The 20,117-nt window shown below is 37.1% G+C and overlaps 1 protein-coding gene across 1 annotated transcript in view; it reads left to right on the top strand.

Moving 5' to 3' along the window:
• Nucleotides 1–3,119: 3,119 nt before the first annotated feature.
• The window catches only part of Kcnk2 (potassium two pore domain channel subfamily K member 2), a 174,399-nt gene continuing 157,401 nt past the window's right edge, over nucleotides 3,120–20,117 (top strand). The window contains exon 1 of the mRNA XM_070041436.1: nucleotides 3,120–3,503. Coding sequence (XP_069897537.1) covers nucleotides 3,470–3,503 — 34 coding nt within the window. The 5' untranslated portion in view covers nucleotides 3,120–3,469. The remainder of the gene's footprint in view (nucleotides 3,504–20,117) is intronic.

The raw sequence follows: 20,117 nt of genomic DNA, 5'->3' as shown, positions 1-20,117 counted from the left end.
AACATTAGGAGGAAATAAGGGAGTGAATCAATTTTGGATATTCTTGATGTCCAAACATCCTTTGAAAGAGACCTCTTGCTGAGAGCACAGAATACCACTTGAGTGAGATGTATTCATCCACCCTTGCTGGGGTCACCAGGGCAATGCAATTTGCTTATCATCAGCTCATTCTGTACTAGTAATCTAGGTGATGTCTCCAAGACTTAGCTTTTCCCTTTGGATGGTTCACATGGTTGAGTAAGGGGGACAAACTTGCACCAAATTATCCTGTTCTTTCCAAAATTCAACTAGAATTTTAGACTCCAATAAGTGCACTTTTTTTTTACCCCTGATTAACTTTGCCATTTCACACATCTGACTATTGTGTACTCTGATTTACATTCTGATTTCACTGCCCAGCATGTTTCCCCACCTGTTGTCTGCTTGGCAAATTACAATTTCGTATCCAAACTCAAATCAGATATCAACTTTAACCTTGCCAAACCTAATTAACTAATCCCTTATCTGTGGTACATGTTTATATTTTTCATTTTTAACACACAAAATTGTGTTTTTAGTGCAGGCCTGGGGCTTAGTAGCTACTTGATAAAAGGAAATGAATCATACACCAGATAAAAATCTTTCCTTTTTCTATGAGAGCCCTCAACCAACCTCATCTTGATCTACTCTCATTTGTTATTCCCAGTGACATTTGTCCCATAAGCAAACACCCATCTTCTCTGTCCTCCACCCTGACAGCCTTTTCATGTACATTAAAGGCCAGCAAATGGTGGGATCACCCTACCACATAATGCTTGTGGCTCAGCTGTATTTTGTTTATTGGCTTAATAGAGTAATAATGTGTTTTATCACGTCTTACTGTGGCATTAGATGGCTTGTGGGCTAAGCAGACTAGTAGACTATACAAGTTAGAGGATTTTCTCTTCCTTAAATAGAAAAGGTCAACACATGTTCATGGCTTAATATTTTTCCAGCAATTGAATAAATTCTTCCTTTTTCTTTTTTGGTGCCAATCCTAAGGCTTGAACTCAGGGCCTGGCACTGTCCCTGAGCTTTTTAGGTCAAGGCTAGCACTGTACCACTTGAACCACAGCTCCACTTCTGATTTTTTGTTGGTTAATTGGAGATAAGAATCTTGTGGACATAACTGTTTGGCATGGCTTCTAATTGTGATTTTCTTATCTCAGATTCCTGAGTAGCTGGAATTACAGATTACAGGTGTGAGCCAGGGGTGTCTGGCCTTTTTTTTTTAAATGGTGGTATTGAGACTTAACTCAAGGCCAGGGCATTTTCCCTTAGCTTTTTTGTACACACTGGCATTCTGCCACTTAAGCTATATCACCTCCACTTCTGGCTGATTAATTGAAGATAACAGTTTCATGGACTTTTCTGCCCAGGTTGGCTTTGAACCACGATCCCTAGATTTCAGCCTCCTGAGTAGCTAGGATCACAAACAGGGGCTGACTGGTACTCAGCCTGAACTAATTTAGCTTGAGTGTTAATTTAAAGGGATCTTAATTTATATTCCTTTAGCACAAATCACAGCCCTGAATTACTTGATGTTGAATATGATTGGGGGAATATTTGATATTGAAATACAGAAGTCCTTTTCCATGAAGTTTTAACAGGATAAGGTTAATCTGATTTAGTTTGTTCTTCAGGTTGCTATGGCTGGGTACTTCATCAGATTATAGCATGAGATGGTACTAATGAAGGAAAGGTCAGGGGTTCACATCTCTGTCTGGTCCAATTAACATGATTATTTTTCACATTCCCTTTCCCATTTCCTTCAACTTCAGCTAAGCCTTCTAAAATTTAGTGCACAGAAAAGGAAGCACAGGAAGAGCTCGGCGAAAACCTATTGTTATTTCTGGAATATTCAGCTGTCAACTTATAATGCTCTTGCTTGCACATGCATGCGTGTGTGTATGTGTATATATACACATGTGTGAATACCTCAGGCATGTGTGCAAAGTTGTTTGTGTGTAGGCTTGCACAGGCTCAGGAAGGATATTTTTTATATGTGAACAAAAATAAATTGTTCATCTATCTCCTGTATGATTTGAAAAGGCTTCATTGTTTTGGTCATCTGGAAGGATTATGTTACATGGAGCCTGGTATTTAAGGTATATTATCACATTTATTACCATATCAAAACCAGATGTTTAAAATTGGAGCTAGAAATTCCATCATACAGATTGTTTTACTTCAGAGTCACCCTACCACCTAATGTTCACTGCCCAGCCCTATTTTGTTATGGCTTTAATAGAGCAATAATGTGTTTCCACAAGTCTTAGTCTGGTGTTAGATGACATGTAGGCTAATTTTGGTGGATTGAGCAGACTGGTAGGGGGTTAAACAAACCAGAGTAATTTGCTTTCCCAACAATAAGAAAATATGGTAAGAATTATTGCAAATAGTCAAGGCTCGCTGTCTTTTCTCTCTGTCTCTGTCTCTTTCTCTCTCCTGTTTCTCTTTGCTCTCACTTTTGCTATTTTTCTCTTCTTTTCTCCTCTTTTCTCCTCTTGTCTCCTTAATTCTTTATCTTTCACTGCTTATTTAAAGTTTATTTCCATTTTTACCATCTGCAAATGCCCTCACATCCTCCTTCCAAAAAGAGAATCTACCTTTAATTAACTAAATTTCTTTAGAAATGCTACTTGAAACTTCCTTCTTCTTGCCTTGCTTTCAGATAAAATAAAAACAAACAAATTCAGAAAATTGATAACATTCCTGATTTTTAAAAAGTATAATTAATGCAATTTAGATAAGGTGAAAAAAAAGAAATAAAAGCCTATATGGCATGTAGCCAACGATTCATCTGTCTGCATTAATAGGTTCCAGCCCTGGTACTCCAGGCACAGAAAGCCTGCTTGCCACTGCACTTAGCAAACACATGAGCTTAAAAATAAACTTTGACAATGTAGATCTCTTTGTCCTTTCAGGAATGGAAAGCATTATGTACTTCAAAGCACACTTAAGCCTGATTTGAAAATATAGTTGGGATTTTGTTACTGTGGCATTTGGGAGGGTCTTTATACTGCACACAGCACATGGATGCTTCCTGTGCAAATAGTTCTCTAGCCACAAACTAGTAAGAAGAAACGATGCTAGCAACTTCGAGGAGCTCATTCATTGGGAAGAAACTTCGGTCTTGTAAGTTCTGTAGAGCCACCAGCAGATAGATGATTGCTGATTTTAATCAGGCAATTTCTTCCTTAACCAAACTGCTTAAGCAGAGGATTTGAGTAGCACATTTCACTTGCATACAGAAGAGTTTGTTCGTTTTGAGTGTTTTTGGACAGGAAATAGATCTACAGGGTAACATTCTCACAGAAAGGGAAACAGTATGGGACAATGGCTTATTAGTACAAGTGACTCTGTTTGGGAAATTACAGACAGAAAACCTTGGAGGAAGAATAGCATTAAAGATCAAAAGCATGATGACTCCTGATGAAAACATCACCAAATGATGAACCCAAGAACAAAGAGGAACTTCTACTGTAAGTATCTTTGCACTGATCAAGTACCTTATCTGTTTTCAACTTTTCTAGAGGGTGCTGAGTAGGTTTTCAAGAAAGTATTTGATGTAGAGTCTTCATTATAGACAAGTCTGTAATTAAGCTCATTGGGTGGTTCCAACAGAGGGCTAGTTACTGGACTTTTTTCCATGACCTTGCAACACTGAAATAAATTGCATGTCAATTTGGGAATGTTTTGTACGATAGGCATGTTATATCAGGCTTTTTTTAAGTGACATGTTATTTCTGGCAATGCAAAATTGACCAACATGCATGTGTATAACTTTAGTTGCACTTGGATTTTAGTGAACTAGATTTAATTTGGTTTCATGTCATGTTAAGCCTGTAATAAAGGTATGGATATATAGAATCACATATATTATTTATAATTTAGAGAGAATATTAGTATTTCCTGAGGGACTCCTACTTGCATGGTAGGGAAGAGCTAGTTTAGAATTTTGGAAATGAAAGGCTTGACAACTAAAGAGATGGCTACTTTTGACATTTCTGCCATTCATTTGGTAAATAGTCTTGTTTGAAAGTTATTTAAATATCTCCACAAAATACTTCTTACCTACAGGAATATTGTTGTGGTCTTAGACATGTAAATCAAGATTATCAAAAGCAAAATCCAATGTGAATGTTAAATATGGACAAGTCTACTCAGTAGATTTTACTCCATTGGCATAAAGTACATACTTAATAAATGCATATTGAATAAATACTGGGGGTTATAAGACAAATATCATGACAGGATGATGGTTATTTTATATCAGGATTTTTCTTTCTAAAACTATCTCCATAGGTGTGATTTGAAGTGTGACAAAGAATTACAAATTAATGAAGATATATTATATTGTCTATTTTAGTAAGGAATTTCTCTAAAAGTCACATTCCTAATTAATTGCTGTTCTTAGCCAGTTTTCTTTTGCAACACAAAAATGTTTGTTCAACTTCATTGTCCATTTGAAAAAGTATAGCATGCTTTTTGGAGCAATTCAGTGTATAAAGTAATTGGATACCAGTTTGTTTCCAATTAAAATGAAAGGTCCAAGTGCTAGTTTATACCATTGGAGCTTGGACTTAACACCTTTGGAGCCCTGTTTACTGGGAGTTGATAGGTAGACCAGGACTCTGGCCAAATCCTCCACTGGGGAGATCATCTTTCAGGTGTGAGAGACACAAAAATAAACTGACAAGTGAGTGGCTGACTCTCAGAGTCAAATGGGGTGTTTTACAGTGACAAAGGAAAGGAGTTGAGTGGGAGAAAGCTGGAGAGAGAGGTTAGGGAAACTCGCTAATGCTGTTATCTTCATCTTTATGATGCCAGATAATATTATTGTAGTACTGTGATTTTTCTTTTTTTTCCCTAGACTACTCAATATTGACATTAGTTGAACTGAATACAGGTCCTTCCTCTACCACAAGTAACAAACATGAATGATGCACATATGACTTTATTGCCCCTAATTAGAAGAGGTGGTAGGATCTTTTGGGAAGGCACTGATAGAAGCTGTAGCTAGGCAACAATTATCACTAAGGTAAAATGCTCTGGGTAATTATATGGAGCTTTTGAGTACGTTTAAATTATAACATATGTAATATCGTATATAAAAATGGATACACTTAAATTATCCCTTTGACAGTTCTGCTAAGTCTCTACTTAGAGATATATTTTACAGAAAGATCCATCAGACTCTAACTCTAATTAGAGTGAAATAGTCCATAGAATTTGCTTGGAGGTTCTTTTTAAGAATTAGGCAATCAAGGAGCTGAGAAGGTAGCTCAGTGGTAGAGTGCTTGCTTTGCATGCATGAGGCCCTGGGTTCAATTTCTCAGCACCACATAAGCAGAAAAATGCCAGAAGTAGTGTGGTGGCTCAAGTGGTAGAGTGCTAGCCTTGAGCTGAAGAGCAGAGGGACAGCGCCCAGGCCCAGAGTTCAGGCCCCATGGCCGACAAAAACAAAAAAAAAAAAAACAAAAAAAGAAGGATTAGGAGATCAATTGATAGCATCTGCGTGAATTCTTTTGCAGGCTAACATCATCTGGATTTATTATAAAGAATTCTGGGACCTCAATCAAGAACTGATGCAACATTTGAAAATTTCTAATGCTTTTTTTTTTCTAAATGGAAAGCATTAGATTGTTGTGTAAAAGCCAACTAAGTAATGTGTGGTAGAATAATTATAATTTGGGGGGATTACCTCCAATAAGAAAATATAAGTTTAGAGCCCAGAGCAGGGTGATGTTAAAATGTATTTACTGATAACAAATGACAGTTTGAATTTTTATGGCATATTATATTTTTCTAGTTATTTGACATAAAAATATCTAGAATTTTCCAAAGATTTGTTGTATGAGAAGGGATGAGCTCCTCTGTGATTTGTAGAGGAGAAGGCTCAGGATCAGGGAAAAGTAAATATTTTGAGTTAGACAAATGTGTTTTGGAATTCCAGGTTGAACTGTGAGGTCTTGGGCAAATTACTTAAATGTTAAATCTTTAGGTCTCCTTCTTAAATTATTAAGAAAATGAAATGAGATCTTTTATGTCAACTCCCTGATATGATAAAATGTCCTAACTACATGGAGCACACCCTAACTTTAAGGTCGAATAATTCATTGATTTCAATAAATGCTAGCCAAATATCCAACTTGACAGAAATATCCATTCTACTTTTATTGGGCTCCTAAGACAAGAAAAGTGTAAAGCAAAGCTACAAGTGCAGTGAAAGAATGAGTAAGGTAATCAGGATGCCTGAATTGAAAGGAATGAAGAGGTTTTTATTTATTTGTTTATTTGAGACGTAAAGGGCATGTTGTGAAGGATTCAGATTTGCCAGATGGTCTATTGCCTTTTGATTGACTGTTCTAAAGTCCTTGATGTTTAAGACAGTGGAATCATTGGGTTGACCAAAGCTAATTAATTTCTCCTTTCATCTTTTGTATATGATCAGTTTCTAATCAGCTTAGGAAACCCACTGTAACCAGCAAAGCATTCTCAGAAGCAATTATCTTTTTGTTTTTAAGAGTTTAAGGGCTGAAGTGTTTATCCTCAGCTATGACATCTTCCTGTGGTACCTGCAAAAATCAGTTTTATGTGGATAATGTATTTTGATGATTTTAATTGGTGGTAATTACTAGTTCCAAGCACACATGCAAAGCACTGGGAAGAGCCACCATTTTTATATTACTGATTGAAGTAGCACATCATAGATAAGAAGTCATCTAGCTGTTAGATTTGCTATCTAGAAACCCACTGATATTTGGAAGCCTGTCAGAAGTGGCTATTAAAAATATTATTTTGTTCTGAGAACTGATGCTCATGCCTGCAATCCAAATTACCTGGGAGGCAGAGATCAAAGGGAAGGAAGATTGAAGCCAGCCTGGGCAAAATTTTGATCCTGTCTCAACAAAAAGTTAGATGTAAAGATGCATGCCTGTGATACGGTGGGAAGTGTTTGTCATTCTAGAAACAGCAGGAAGCATGAATAGAACGATTGCTGTTAAGGTTAGTCCTGGCAAAAAGAGATACCATATCGCACAAATAACAGCAGTAGAGTGCCCAGTGGAAAGCTCTGAGTTTTACTGTCAAAAAAGTGAAACCACCTGGCACCGTGGCTCAGAGACTCTTATCTCCACCATAAAGCTGAAAATGGAGCTGTGGCTCAAGTGGTCAAGTGGCTAGCCTTCAACAGAAAAGCTCAGGGACAGTGCTCAGGCTTAGGACCAGCATGTGTGTGCCCATGTGCACCCCCACCCCACCCATCTTGCATTTATATAGTTCCGTTTTGTTTTCAAAACATTTCCACATATTTCATTTTCCCTCTCCCTCAAAGTGTTGAGGGAGGCTACAATTATCCCATTTAATTGTCTCATGAGAAGGTTGGGTATAAAGAAGTCAAACTTTTGCATGTAACATCATTTCTTTAATGGCTTTATGATCATTTCTGAGTTTTATCCAGAAATGTATTATCTTCATCTTCTCCTCTTAAGAATTAATAGCATCTTAAACTTGAGCTCCAATTGATCCCTGCTGTCTACGGGGTCATCCATAGAGGTCTACCTAATCAGGTACAGAAGAGACAATCAAGTTAGGTTCAGACTCAGTCAGATGTGTAGAAAAACATGAGTGTCTGGGGCTGTTGACTTCTCTATTATTCTTATGTGCCAGGCACTTTAGGAGAGTGAAGGTGTCCATATTTATTTATTTGGGTTTCGCAGTGTACAGTACAGGCAAGGCCACAGATGTGCCCCTGGCTGTCTTCCCTACCTACAGCATGACATGGGTTTGGAAAATTGTATTGTGAACATGTTTTTGTGAGCATATGTCAAATCAACACTGACGAGATTAGCTAAAAGTCTGCTCCAGAGCTCCTCACAGACTGACAAACTACCACCTATCCACACAGATTTTGAGACTCATGACACAGTTTATCTGATAATTTCAGTTTAGTCATCAGATGTTTTCCTTGGCATGACTGAAGGTTTTAGCCCTGCAGGAACTGTATTTTACAGGTGCAGGAGAGAAACAAAATAAACAGCGTGAGCCAAATCTTTTTCATCTATCTCACACATTTGTGACTAGGTGATGTAAAAAAATACATTTTTGAGGTTTTTTTTTTCTATCTGCGATTTTATATATGCAGTATATAGCTGTATATATATATATTTAGATTATATGTATATTTAAATATATATACTTAGATTAGTTCCTAATTTTCTCCTCACTTAAATGCCTAACTGTTGTGTTTTCTGTGCAAGATACTTTTTGGTGGTGGCAATGAAGGGTGAGAGAAGACCTTATGGAAGAGAGGGCATAGGGACATTTTGAACTTCCTGGAACGAATCTTAGAGAAATCCTTGTCTGCAGCTTAGATTGTGTTGTTCTTTTCATTCCTTCCTCTTACAAGTGTACAGATACTACTAAGGTTAGACAAAGTGCAGCAGAGGTGTGATTATAGGTCCCTAAATAGCATGATACACAAGGGTTTTGTTTCCCTCATCCTGTTTTTGTTCTTTGGAAACCTTAGTTAAGAGGTCAAGATGGATTGAACAGTAATGAGTAAAAACAACAGTGACTCTGTACACACCTAGATTGTGTGGAGTTCTGAGCAATGAAAGTTTAAGGGTTTTGGCATCTTTTCCTGTTTTCATCCTTGGTTTAGTTTTGGAAAGGTACAGTTTCTCATCTGCAGGATGAGGCAAATTTTTGTTTCTGTTTTATCTCTCCATGTATATGTTACGTGTATGTGTATGTGTGTGTGTGTGTGTGTGTGTGTGTGTGTGTGTATAATGTATGTGTATAAGTATTTATCTGACAACTTGTTTTCTGCCTTTATAATCTTCTCTTTTCCAGAATATCTTACAAATAAAACCATACAGCTTACATTTTAAAAAATTCTGATTTATTCACTTAGCAAAATGCACCTGCACGTTATCCATGTTGTATGTACCAATAGATTTTTTTTCATTACTCAGAAGTATTTTGTTGTGTTATATTTAGTTGCTTCATTGAACAATGAAGAAGATTTTGGCTGTTTTCCCTTTAAAAAATTGTTGGTCCTGGGGCTTGAACTCAGGGTCTAGGCACTGTCCTTGAGCTTTTCTTCTCAAGGTTAGTGTTCTACCACTCTAATCCACAGATCCACTTCCAGTTTCCTGGTGGTTAATTGAAGTTAAGACTCTCATTCACTTTCCTGCTCAGGTTGGCTTTGACTCATATTCCTCAGATTTCAGTTTCCTGAGTAGCTAGGATTACAGGAGCTGTTTCCCATTTTTGATGACTGTGAACAATAACTGTTCTAAACATAATATACTCTAAACACAGATTTTGTACACATGTTTTTCATTTTATACAATGAATAATTATTAAGGAATATTATTAGTATTGCTAATATTATTAATACTATTATTAAAATTTTCCAGTCTTTCCAGAATGACTTCATGATTTTTCATGTTTACCAGCAACATGTGAGGATTTCTTGTGCGTGCTTATAAAAGTTATGGTTTTGATTTGTATTTGTTTGCCTTTATTTCTTAGCTATTTGAATAAGGGAGTAATGGTAGCTCACTATATTTTAAGATATTGAGCACTATTTTTCGTGGGTATATTTGAAACCTAAATATCCTCATTGGTAAAATGTCTGCTCAAATCTTTCTCCACGTTTTACTCAATATTTATCTACTTGTTGTTGGCTTTGAGAGTTCTTTATGAACTAAAGATGTAAGATCCTTTGAGTGTTTAAAAAATGATCTTTAAGTAGTTGTGTAAAGCAGGTGCCATTTAATGAAGCTGTTTGTGAATACAAATGCGGCAGGGTCACCCTTTGACCGTCTCACTCCCCTTCCACCCACCCCTTCCCTTATTTTCTTAGTTTTCTTGACGGAATTCTCCCCTGACCCTCTTTCATTCATCCACCCCTCTCCCCTTGGCCTCACTCCACTTTTGCATGTACCCATTTCCTGCTTCTGATTTTGTTGGGCTTTGACCCATCTTTCTAAAGAAGTCTTCTATTTAAGCTCTCCATAGAGTCTATTATATGTCAGTTAATTCATGTGTAATCATCACTTGGATACCACCTGACTTGTTTACTTATAGATGTATAGGCAGATTCTATCTACTTATCTACCACAAATGAGGGAGACCATGCAAGCTTTGTTTCTCTGGGCCTGGCTTACTCCACTTCATATAATTCTTTCTAAGTCTTTCCATTTCCTGAGGAACAGTACAGTCTCATTCTTGGTCATGGATGAGTGGAATTCCATTGCGTATGTATGCCATATTTTCTTGATCCATTTGTTTGAGGGGCATCTGAGCTGATTTCATAACTTTGCTATGGTGAATAGTGCTGCATCCCTTTGACTTTTTGATGTGTAAGTATTTCCAATACATTGATTTTGATTTTCAACCTTATTTTATGAAGAAACAGTATAGTTTTGGTAAAATAGACGTATTCAGGTTGTTTTTATATTCTTGTGGATTATGACAATGCCTCATCGAAGAACCCCATTCCTAAATAAAAGTCAAGAAAACTTCCTTCTGTATTTTCTTTTTTTAGGATATTTGTAATTTTATATTTTGTATTTAGGTGAATTTAGGTCACTTGGAGTTAATCTCTGTATAAGATATGAAGTATGAGTGGCTTAGTGGTAGAGTGCTTGCCTAGCATGCATGAAGCATAGGGTTCGATTCCTCAGTACCACATAAACAGAAAAAAACTGGAAGTAGCACTGTGGCTCAAGTGGTAGAGTGCTAGCCTTGAGCAAAAAACAGCTCAGGGACAGTGCCCAGGCCCTGAGTTCAGGCCCCAGGACTGGCCAAAAAAAAAAAACAACCCCAAACCATACACACTCATGTAAACACACGTGGTATACACACATATACTATATATATATGTATATATATAACATACATGTCTATATCACATATCACATATGTGTGTATATTTATTTTGTTTGTGGTGTCAAGCGGATTGAAAGTTGCAGATACCTGTTTGGTCATTGGAAATGGCTCTAGAACTGAAGGTAACAATTCAGAATCATCTGCTAAATCTGTCTTAGCTGAGTCAGATGTGGTTAGGCATGTTGAGAAGAGGCTGGGAATGATTATTGTCTAGCATCATTTGTAATGGTCACATACAGAAAAAAAGAGCCAACTGGGACCTAAGAATAAGCAGAGTCATTTGCAGTAGAAAGAGGAACATTTAAGAGAATGGTCAGATCCCCAGTGCCATCACAATATGAAGGTAAGGTCTGAACAAGGATTAGAAATTTGGATTTGGTAGTAAGAGAGTAATTTCTGTGGAGTGTTAGCAGGAGGAGGAGGCTGAGGAAGCCAAGTAGATGAGAAATTTGAGGTGGTAAAGTATGAAGAAGGCAGAAAAAAACATTAAAAATAGTTATAATATTTGACCAGAGTGAAACAGACACACACATACACACACACACACAGAAAGAAAGAAATACAGAGGAAAAGCACAGAGAAATGCAGACAAAAACACAGAGAGAAAGAGACAGAGACAGTGAGAAATACACCCACACACCCACCCACACACACACAGAGTATTAGAGTCAGAGACAGAGACAGAGAGAGATAGCAAGCATAGTATCTCAGAGGAAAGTTTATGTTTTAGTTGGAAGAAAATTTAACTCCATTTTTATGATGTCAATGGGGACCCATAAAGAAGGAAGAACATGGAACAGAAAAAACAATAATGGGTGGATTGAGAAAATACAGTCTAGCTTTCTTTAACAAATGGTTTGATAAAAGACGGACCAAGAGAGTAGTAGAGAAAAACCCTGTTTACTACCAGAAGAGCAAGATATGTACAGGGTGGTACCTCAAGCCTTGGAATTATGTATACAAATAGTTAAGATAAACTGATTGGAGTTTTACTTTCTACTGTCTTTTAGAAATGCCAGTGAGACAATACTGCCATGGAATGTTCTGGAGTCTGTCCTTACTCTTTCTTAAGTAATAATGTGTCTAGGGTCCCAGGAAAAAAAAAAGAAATGAGTTTAGTTATCTACTGTGAATCTGTAACCTTTTAAGTATATGAGTCAAAAGATAAGAGCATTCTGGGCCAAGAGAAAGAATAAGGAAAGAAAAACACTGAGAACGCAGATGATCCTCAACTTAAAATGATTTAACTTATGATTTGTTTTTACTTTTCCATTCTGCAAAAGGGATAGACATTCAGTAGAAAATTTGTACTTCAGACGTTTCCCTAGACTAGCAATATTTGGTATGATCCTCTTGATTTCCAAGCCTTCCATCTTTTTACAAGGACTGAACCCAGGCCCTGAGTCTTTTGTCTTTGCTAGGCAAGCACTTGGCCTCTTAAGCTTAGTCTCACCCCTGGTTTTTTTTAGTGTTTCTGAGATAAACTCTTGCTAATTTTTGCCTAGAGATCCTTAGGATCCTTCTGCCTCCAGCTCCTGGGTAGCTAGGATTACAGATACACACTACCACTCTCAGACAATATAATCCTTATTTTTACAATTCTGGGAGACAGCCATGAGCTACATCTTCTAGCTAGCCATGAAAGTAAATGACTGCCACTCTACAATGTACCATACAGTATTCAATAAGAGAAGTTATTCAATATGTCACTATGAAACAGACTTTAGGTCACTTGAGTTTCCCTAACTCTAGGCTAATACACGTATTTTCTGCATGTTTAAAGTAGACTACACTAAACTATGATGTCTTTAAGTTAGGTAGACAACATAGTTTGGATCTGAAATATACACCAAATTCCATGTGTTAAAAGTTTTGTTCCGAGCCTGTCATAATTTTCTCCAACAAAACCTAGCTGATATGTATTTTTATGTTTATCATAAATTTAGGAGACCTTTTTCTTTTCTTTTCCTTCCTTTTCCCCCTCCCTCTTCCCCTCCCTCCTTCCTTTCCTTCTTTCCTTCCTTCTCTATTATTTATTTATTTTTGCAATAGGTCCTTGCTATGGAGTCAAGGCTAGCTTTGAACTCCTGGACTCTTCCTGCCTTAACCCCTCCAGTGAATCACTGCCCCTGGCTTAAAAGACACTTTTCATGGATTATCCATCTTGCATAATACACAATTTTTGAAGCGAAGTACAAACCTTCAAGTAAGAGTTGTGATAGAGACTGTGAATTTCTTACTGAGACCATATGTAAAAAAGAACAAGACTATTCGTATGTAAAATGGAGCTATTCCCCCCACCCCCACACCCTTGAGAAACACCATGATAGGGCTAATTTTCAGCTGAGATACCCAGCTGTTTGTGATTAGTGCCCATTAGTTACCACATTTGTTCAAACTGATCAGTGGGGATATGCTGATGTTTGTTAAATATTTAAAGCTCATGAATATCAAGATCATATTTCCTATTTTCATTTGAAGCATGTTTTCCTTTCTCAACTTCTGTATGGCTGGAATTAGAGTTTGAAGATAGATGATATTTGACAATACTGTTTTGCGAAAGGTATGAGAAAAAAGACTTATTACAGATAGTTGTGTGGTAGGTTTGTCTTTTCTTCTCTATTTGTCAGTATCCTTAATTATTGTCCATGAATGAGTCCAGCTGCATTGCCTCTTTTGCTTTTTTGTCTTTCTTTCAACAACATTATTGTTTGGTTTTACAAAGGCGACTACATTTTTTTTTCTACCACACTATATTTAGGAAAAAAATATCTAGGATAATTTAATTCACTATGCATTATCATAGCTCTATTAATGAAAATTCGTAGTATTAACTGTCCTTTTTTTCCTGTGTTTGAATGAGTGTGAATTTTCTACCATTTTTGACATCCATGTGGTACTTTGTAAGGTACCATTCAGAGATGTGATGTTTTAGGCATTTTAATGGGAGCATTCTTTAAAAAATTCTTCGTGCTATGAACTCAACTAATAATCTTGAAGATTACTTCTACTGAATAGAGGTATCAAGTTTAGAAATATTATTAATAATCAAAGAGACCGCCTGACTACAAAGACATTTAGACTGCTTTTCTTTAATGGCATGTAAATTGGTTAAAACCTTGTGATGACATTTATTTTCTTATGGGGTTCGTTATATGCTACTTTAGAAGTCAACTTCAAAAGGGAGGGCTCTAAAAATATTTCAACATCAATACCTTCAGAGCTCAGTTGTTCTTCATAGTGAATTTTGAAAAATGGTACCCATTTAGCTGTGTGAATTTAAAATGAGTTTGTTTTATCTTTTATGCTATGTTTCTACTATGTATTGTCAGATAAAGCATTGGGATCAATGAAGGTCTAATTCAAATATACACATGTAGCTTATCACCTCTTCATATCATTTAATAAGTTTTTTAATCTACCTTACTCAATTCTTCTAGTATAATCAAATAATTTTTAGTATTTCTAATATTCTAGAAAAATACAGTAAATGTTTTTAACTTATCCAATTAAGAATAACCTGAGAGTATATACTTTTATTGATGGATGATAGTTGGACATGAGATTTTTAAGAACTTATTTTTCCAACTTTACACTAATTTCATCTCGCACTGGCCAGTGAAAGAATTTTGCTTGAGATAGCCGTGAAAACTCAAATGTTCAAGGAAATATGGTTTGATTTTCCTGTAAGAGGTCTTACATTATATTTCAAGGCCCCCATTTTACATGGCAAAAATTTAGTCTTGATGAACGTGGTGGTTAACTGAAGTTAGGCAATGGTATCCCTGAGTTATAGGACATACAGATGGTAAAGCATTAGTTCTGGGTCTGTCGATAACAATAGTTCAGAAGAGACTTGCATTGGAATCAGTGGATGCAGCAAGGAATGTCAGCCTCAACCTCAAGTGGGAAGACGCCATCCAATCAAGGGAGGGACAGGCTAGAACAGAACCACAGAAGGAGGGTGAATTTGCTCTATCTTCTGAACTTGGGTTAGCCATTTCTTCCTGTTCTTGAACCTCAGCACTGTAAGGTCTCATGTCTTTAGACGACAGGGCTCACACCACTGGACCCTGGTTTCTCAAGTCACAAGTCGTGCTCTGAAACTTATATCATCAGCACCTCTGGTTTCTAGATCTTTGGAATTGTATTATAGCATTGGATGCTCCAGGCGGCAAATTGAGGAACATTTTGGCCTCATGAACCCGTCCCTATAATAAATTACCTATTTAGCCAATTCTGTTCATTTTGTTTATTAGCATCCTGAGTAGTATAATTAATTTAGGTCTCCTTGTTTTAAGGTGTTTTCCAAGACAGTTTAGGATGTTCACAAATCTCAGCTTTCCCTTTGCAGCTTTCAGAATATGGACTCTAGTAACTCACGTGCTATGGCATCATTGATTATGAGTCCCAAGAGTTGTAACTGGTCTTCCTTGACCCTATGCAACCCTCTGAAAACTCATTTAGCGATTTCTGAGCCCTTCTCACGAGAGAGGAGGAAGGTGTGGTTGTTCTCTGGTGCCACTCTGGGTTTAACATGATTTTCTGAAACTACTTCATGCCCCTTTTGGCTGGAAAACATAGGTGACCACTGCTATTCAATGATCACATTAAGCAGGGCATAGGATATTTTTAAGAAACACATTCTCTTATGGAGATCTAGTAGATCAAGTTCCATCCATAAGCTCCTCTCAAATCCTCAAACCTGTTTGGGGCTGTATCATTGTCTTTCTGCCTGACCTGGCCTCACATTGGGGGAAATGGTTCAGGGGCCCTTCCCAAGAATATCCCTTTCCTTTTAACCTCTCTTTTCCCTAAATTTTCTCTTTATCCAACCCAGATAATCTTTATCTTTCTGAAATTCAAAAGAAAGAGACTTCTGGATTTCACACATTCCTGGCCCTTCCACTTTAATACTTCTATAAAGACTTGGGCTTTTGAAGCTTTGGTCTATATGGGGAATGTTTAGCCCATGGGCCCAGAAGGCCTATGAAATCATTTGGTACTTGATGAGATGTGTATGCTTCTCATATGCTTTTCATTGGCTGCCAGAGGCCATCTGCCTGTATTGATAATTATGCTTGAATAGTATAAATATCCAAGTGGCCCTTGGGAGGAAAAAAAGATTTCCCAAACCTGCCTGAGTGATTTGCTTCTTTCTTCTTTCCTCCCTGGGAAAGTCCGGAAGTGACATATCAGGAGGGCAAATCACACAAATTAAAAAGACTTACTACAAATGAAAAGGAAAATAGCTGAATTACTCAACACCCCACATTGGATTCCCACAGCCTACAGATTTAGAAACTGAATGGGGTCGACCTAAATGTGAGCTTTCCATACTATGGAAGTATTACTACTATAAAACAGCTGTGTAGAATCTGCTAAAAAAAATCTATTCTAGGGGCTGGGAAGGAGGCTCAGTGGTAGAGTGCTTGCCTTGCATGCATGAGGCCCTGGGTTCAATTCCTCAGCACTACATAAGCAGAAAAAGCCAGACGTGGCGCTGTGGCTCAAGTGGTAGAGCACTAGCCTTGAGCTGAAGAGCTCAGGGACAGTTTCCAGGCCCAGAGTTCAGGCCCCACAACTGACAACCTTCCCCCCCCCCAAAAAAAAAAAAAACCAAAACCACATCTATTCTAGTATTTCAGGAACTTTCTGTCAGGCTTAGTTGGCACCCCTCCCCATACTCCATGGTTAGACAGGGAAAGAAATTTATTTGTGAAAATACCTAAGGTCTTTGACCTCCAGACAGCTCTCTCTCTGCTGCAGACAGGATTCTACACATCCTTCTTACAGAGAGCCTGGCCTTATTATCCAGCTGTGCATAACTGAACATGCCAGCCCAGTGACCCTTTTGTGAGGCACTTTCTGAAATCTGTCCCCTGGCCATACATATGTCACTTCAATAGGATGTCATGGTTTGAATTGAGCTATATTGAAGCAGTTAAACAATAGAAAAGGGACAAGAGATTGTACATTAGGTGACTCCACAATGTTCATGGTCACTATTTGAGTGCCCTAGTTAGGGAGCCTGGCCATGCTATGAACAGGTTTGGCAAGTAGATCTCACAGCTCCAGTCAGTCGATGGTAAATGTGTATCTATAAGCATCACATTCTGAATTTAGGTGAATATCTACACATTTTGAATTTGGCACTTGTATTTGCTTGTAATTTTCTTCAGCATTTTTTATTAGCTTGTATGAATGATACAGAGGCCATCGTAAATTTTTAAAGAATAATTTGTTTATTCAAGTGAAAAGAATTTGGAGGAGGAAGGGCTGGCTGACTCAAAGTTATGTAGTTTTTAAAACTGGGACAATAGTGGTCTTAGGTTTCCCAACCATACATTTTACATTATGCTCCATTTTCCTTGTTTTGTTCTTATTTGCTTTGCTTTGTCTTTTCCCCATGACAACCTACTACTGCCTTTGATGTTTGCTGTCCTTAGTACACAAGAGGGGAGTGTGGACTCTGCATATTGTAAAGATTTTTCTAACCTGACTAGGAAAATACAGGTGATGTAGAAATAGAGGCATTGACAAGAAATGAGCAGGAGAAAGGAAATATGCCTTTTTTTTCCCCAGCGGAAGAGGGTATTTATTTTGCTTCAGGAAGAATAGAGATGGTAGGAGAATCCTGAGCCAAGGATAGGAACTAACACAATTTCAAAATGGAGCCTTGTTTGGTTGGAAACAGTGGGCTGGAACTAAGGAGCGGGTGATTTCTGGCATCAGTAGTGCTGCTTCTCATCATGTCCATGAATTGTTCTGAAAGGCTTGTGTTACAAAATCCCTGCTTGTGTAGAGCTACTAGGCTTCCCATCCTAGCATTCAATGCTGTGTAAGACTTTGCAGTCATCTAGGTTTATAACACCACTTTAATGGAAATGCATATATTTGTTCAGGTTCCTAAAGCAATGTGCTTTGAGATGTCTTTCTGTCTAAGTGTCTTTTCCCCCTCATGTTATTCCTCAGTGTTTTCAAAAATCTTACCTGAGTACTAAATGCCATCTCCTTAATAAAGTGTCCCATTCTTGAAATTTTCACCAAACAAACGACACTTAAAAATCAAAAATCTCTTGTTGGGCATTGTGGTATGTGCCTGAAATCCCAGCTACTTGAGAGGCAGAGATGAGGGTCATGATACAAATATGGCCTGGAAAAAAGTGTGAGATTATTCCTGAAAAACAAAAGGGCTAGGACTGTGAGATGAGTGGCAGCAGATTTGCCTCCAAAGCTCAAAGTTCTTTGTGTAATCCCTAAAAAGAAAGGGGAAAAAAAATCCAAAAGCCTTAACTGAAAAACAAAACAAAAGTTTTACTAGTTTTTGTGTACTATGTAGGAGATGATCTGCCTGCTTATCAAACATATTTCAATGCTACATTAAAACAAAACAAATTGATCCAACCTTGTCTTTCTATCCATCCCTATTCTCAAAACTAACAAATTTAATAGCCTAAATAAGTCTACAGAATATGGAACTACAATGGCAAACTCTCTCTGTTCTTTCTCTCTTCTCTCTCTCTCTCACACACACACAGACACACACAGACACACACACAGACACACACACACATACAGACACACACACACACACACACACACAGACACACACACATACACACAGACCCATGAAAGCTTTTTCACTGAAACAGAATCATAATGGACACATTACATTGCAACTTGGGTAATAAGCTTAATGATAAATTCTGGGCACAATTTGGTGAAGAGTCTCTGTGTCTAATGATAGCTGCCAAGGTTTCAGAATTACCTTGCCTGGATTCAAATCCAAGCCCTGAAGCTAAATAATTGTGTAACTTTGGAAAGGTTACTCCTTAGTTTTCTCATTCATTAAATGAGGATAATAACAGTTTGAACCTCATGGGGTTATGCTGAATAAATGAGTCTACAGAAAAAGCATGCTCAGGAATAAACGTAGTTATCCATTGCCCACACAAGTCAGAAGATGTTTACATGTGCCTAGACTTTTATACTTTTCCATAGTGAGATTATTTTAGTGGTTTTGTGTGTGTGTGTGTGTGTGTGTGTGTGTGTGTGTGAGAGAGAGAGAGAGAGAGAGAGAGAGAGAGAGAGAGAGAGAATTTCTCTTCCTTTTATTTTTTTGCTTCCTCCTTTGTTCCCCTTATGCCTTGTCTTTTTTCTCCTGTTTTTTCCTTTTCTACCCCAACCTTGTGAATGATATTAAACATTATTAAGTGTAAACTTGCTCCTACCTAATGTAGCCTCAGATGCATATTTATATACAGTTTTGCAGTGAATTACATATACATATAATACACATGTATGTATATATGCATACATTTAGGTTATATTTTTATATCATACTAGTAAAGAAAAAGTTATTAATTTGCATTTGCCCCTCTCACTTTGTTCTCAGTATTAATATTTGAAAGCCTCTCCTGGTCAGCCAATATGGCTGATTATATCCACACTCTATGGATTGCCACACTTCCCTTTGTATACACCTTTTTACTACTACAAAGAGTGCTGCAGGAGACATCTACATTCATGGCACTTAACCCACTAGTGCGTGGTTTTCAGCAGGAAGAGGGACTAAGGAGTCCAAAGAATCTTCCTAGTCTTAATAAATATGTCCAGCTTGTTTTCTGAAGAAGCTGTATCAATCTGTATTTCCACCAGTAACATTTAAAAACACATATTCCAACTGACAATGTTGTTATTGTCACTATTAAATTTTTTTGATTAATCAATTTGATGTGATAGTTTATTGCTATTTATTTTATCATTATTTATTAGTGAATTGAGAAAAAATATTTACATATACTTGTCTGATTTCCTGTTCCATCAACTGAATGTTTTTATTTGTTGCTCATTTTTTTTCTATTAGGTTGACTGCTTCTTGTTAATTTGTAAAGCTCTCTTCATATAATTATAGCTTTTAAACCCTTATCGTCATCTGTATTGCAAACATGTCTTCTGAATCTACCATTGCTTAATATCTTTATTATGTAGCAGTTATTTATTAGATTCTGTCTAGGTGTTCCATAAAATTGTTAGAAACATAGAAATGTACTTAATATTTAAAACTCTTTGGGTATCTGACATGAGGTAGGATTATAATTCTAAACTTGTCAGGATGGGTTTACCAGTCTGGAGAGAAATTTTGTTTAAGCAGATCATCTGTTTATCTCTTCTTGGTTGAGTTACAATGT

The sequence above is a fragment of the Dipodomys merriami genome, unplaced genomic scaffold, assembly GCF_024711535.1.
Source record: "Dipodomys merriami isolate MVZ:Mamm:240054 unplaced genomic scaffold, mDipMer1.0.p SCAF_31, whole genome shotgun sequence".
Lineage (NCBI taxonomy): Eukaryota > Metazoa > Chordata > Mammalia > Rodentia > Heteromyidae > Dipodomys > Dipodomys merriami.
This window is presented reverse-complemented; position numbering and strand designations above follow the sequence as displayed.